This window comes from Corvus brachyrhynchos, unplaced genomic scaffold (assembly GCF_000691975.1).
Source record: "Corvus brachyrhynchos isolate BGI_N302 unplaced genomic scaffold, ASM69197v1 scaffold1103, whole genome shotgun sequence".
Classification (NCBI taxonomy): Eukaryota; Metazoa; Chordata; class Aves; order Passeriformes; family Corvidae; genus Corvus; species Corvus brachyrhynchos.
This window is the reverse complement of record NW_008236980.1, coordinates 305,529-308,199: the sequence shown is the minus strand read 5'-3', so window position 1 is coordinate 308,199 and position 2,671 is coordinate 305,529. Positions and strand designations below refer to the sequence as shown.

Here is a 2,671-nt window from a genome sequence, read left to right as displayed (position 1 = left end):
GCCCCCCCGGCCCCGGCCCCATGCCACGCTCCCGCGGGGACAAGGGGACCCCCAAGGACACGGAGCCCCCGCAGAAGGGGAAAGGGGGGCACGAGGCGGGGGAGAAACCCCCCAAAGCCCTCGAGGACGGCGGTCCCCCGGCCCCCAAGAATTCCGGCTCCGAGTCCCGGCACGGCGGCCACGGGCAGAAAAGTGGGAAGAAGGGTCCCGTGGACCCCCACGCTGCTGCCACCAAGACCTACTCCCCCTTCCTCAACACCGTCTTCGGCAAGGTGGGGACACCGCGAGGGGACATGGGAGGTGAGGGTGGGGATGGAGGGACCCTGGAAATGGAGGGGATGTGGGGACAGTGGGGATGGGGATGGGGATGGTAGAGGATACTGTGGATGGAGGGGGGATAGGGGCTTTGGGGACATGGTCAGGGACACTCTGTGACCCTGGGGATGGGGACGTGGGGACAGGAGTAGTCCAGGACCCTGCAGATGGAGGGGATGTGGAGCATTTGAGACATGGGGACATGGAGACAGTGGAGATGGGGACGGTGGGGCTGTTCCAGGACCCTGGCCTTGGAAGGGACACGGGGACAGTGGGGATGGGGACGGGGACAGTCCAGGATGGTGTAGGTGAAGAGGGCAGTGAGGATGGGCTTGGGGACAGTGGGATGGGGACAATGGGAATGTTCTGGAACCCTGGGGATGGAGGGGACATGGGGCCAATGATGATGGGGTTGGGACACTCCAGGATCCTGAGGACAGAGGAGATGTTGGGCACTGGGGACAAGGTCAGGGCCACTCCGGGTCCCTGGGGATTTAAAGGAGACGGCGACAGTGGGGACACAGACAGGGACACTCTGGGACCCCAGGAATGGGGGGCATGGGGACAGTGGGAATGGGCTCAGGGACTGTCTGGAAACCTGTGGATGAAGGGGACATGGGGCACTGGGAACAGTCAGGGACATCCTGGAATCGTGGGGATAGGTGGGACACAGGGGCGCTGGGGACACTCCAGCGCCCTGGGGACAGAGGGGACATCCCGAGGGGACAACCTGGGCAGGGGCAGCCGAGCTCTGGGCAGGGGGAAAATGCTGTCCCCCCACCTCTGGGGTAAGAACCCCCTCGGCAGCATCCGTGGCTACCCGGCACATCCCATCCAGAGCCTGGCGGTCCTGGGGTGGGACACCCCTGGGGTGGGTGACAGGAGGTGGGACACAAGGACCGGGGCAGGGCAAGTGGGGGGTGCAGGCACGGGGCAGGGCGGGGCTTTGCCTCCAATCCCACTAATCCTCCGCTGGAGTTAATTTTGGCCCATGCTTAACAAAGGTGACACCGATGTTTGGGGGGGCGGGGAGGGGATGGACACGGAGCTGGGTCTCATTCAGCTGTCACCCCCTCTGTGTGCCCCATGCAGGAGCGGGACCTGTCACCGGAGGAGCTGGATGGTGAGCAGGGGGGACGGGGTGGGGACAGGGCCTAGGGGAATGGGGGGCATGTCCTCGTGGAGGGATCTGGGGTGGGAACAGGGCCTAGGGGGATGGGGGGCATGTCCTCATGGAGGGATCTGCCGTGGGGATGTGGCCATGGAGGGGTCTCCCACATCCAAGAAGGGACCTGCCCCGGGGTGACACGGTGTCTGTGTGACCCTCGACACCTGACAGTGTCCTCCCTGTCCCCACCCGTGGCCACGCCCAGAGCTGCTGGACGCCTTCAAGGAGTTCGACACGGACCAGGATGGCTACATCAGCTACAAGGACCTGGGCGCCTGCATGCGCACGCTGGGGTACATGCCCACTGAGATGGAGCTCATCGAGATCTCCCAGCACATCAAGATGAGGAGTGAGCGGGGTCGGGGTCCGGGGAGGGGACCAGGGGGTCACTGGGGTGCTGAGGGTGTCCCCTTCCCATGGCAGTGGGTGGCCGCGTGGACTTTGAAGACTTTGTGCAGATGATGGGCCCGAAGCTGCGGGAGGAGACAGCGCACATGGTGGGCGTGAGGGAGCTCAAGATCGCCTTCCGCGAGGTACGGCCGCCGCCTCGGGGACAGCGGGCGTGGCGTCCCCTCCTCAGGGGCACTGCGGCCATGAGGGGACCATGGGGGGTGGGGATAGTGACTCTGGAAAGAGCCTGGTGGGGACAACGATGATGGGGGCGTGAAGGGGATGGTGATCACGGGGAGACCATGGGGAGATGGTGACCGTATGGGGGACTACGGGGTGACCACAGGGAGGAGGAGACAATGACTGTGGGGAAACGATGACCACGGGGTGACCACAAGCGCAGAGCAGACAGTGACCACAGGGAGCTGGGGGTGCCAGCGGGAGGGTGACCCCCACCCCGTGGGCGCCGCAGTTCGACATGAACGGGGACGGGGAGATCAGCACGGCCGAGATGCGCGAGGCCATCGCGGCGCTGCTGGGGGAGCAGCTGAAGGCACAGGAGGTGGACGAGATCCTGCAGGACGTGGATCTCAACGGGGACGGGCACGTGGACTTCGATGGTGAGGGGACCCCTCCTTCCCCGGGGGCCGCGGCAGGGGCTGGGCCCCGGCTGCCCTGACGTGCCCTCCTCGCCCCGCAGAGTTCGTGATGATGCTGTCGTCCCGGTAACGGAGCCACCGGGCAGGAGGGGACCCCCGGATGACCCCTCAGCCCCTCCTCAGCCCCTCCCTGCCCGGC

The 2,671-nt window shown here is 66.0% G+C and overlaps 2 protein-coding genes across 2 annotated transcripts in view; one reads left to right on the top strand and one right to left on the bottom strand.

Moving 5' to 3' along the window:
- LOC103611856 (coronin-1B) overlaps nt 1–2,671 on the bottom strand; it is a 28,696-nt gene that overhangs the window by 7,122 nt on the left and 18,903 nt on the right. The window lies entirely within an intron of this gene.
- Nucleotides 21–2,665, top strand: LOC103611831 (calcium-binding protein 2). Its single transcript, XM_008629399.2, has 6 exons — nt 21–272; nt 1,408–1,438; nt 1,689–1,832; nt 1,907–2,016; nt 2,346–2,493; nt 2,574–2,665. Exons 1-6 carry the CDS (start codon nt 21–23, stop codon nt 2,600–2,602), a joined length of 714 nt encoding a protein of 237 aa, XP_008627621.1. The 3' UTR covers nt 2,603–2,665.

Coding starts and splice junctions, on each gene's coding strand:
- LOC103611831 (XM_008629399.2), top strand. CDS start 21: ATGCCACGCTCCCGCGGGGACAAGGGGACCCCCAAGGACACGGAGCCC. Junction 1,833..1,906: donor CCAGCACATCAAGATGAGGA/GTGAGCGGGGTC, acceptor TTCCCATGGCAG/TGGGTGGCCGCGTGGACTTT. Junction 2,494..2,573: donor CGGGCACGTGGACTTCGATG/GTGAGGGGACCC, acceptor CTCGCCCCGCAG/AGTTCGTGATGATGCTGTCG.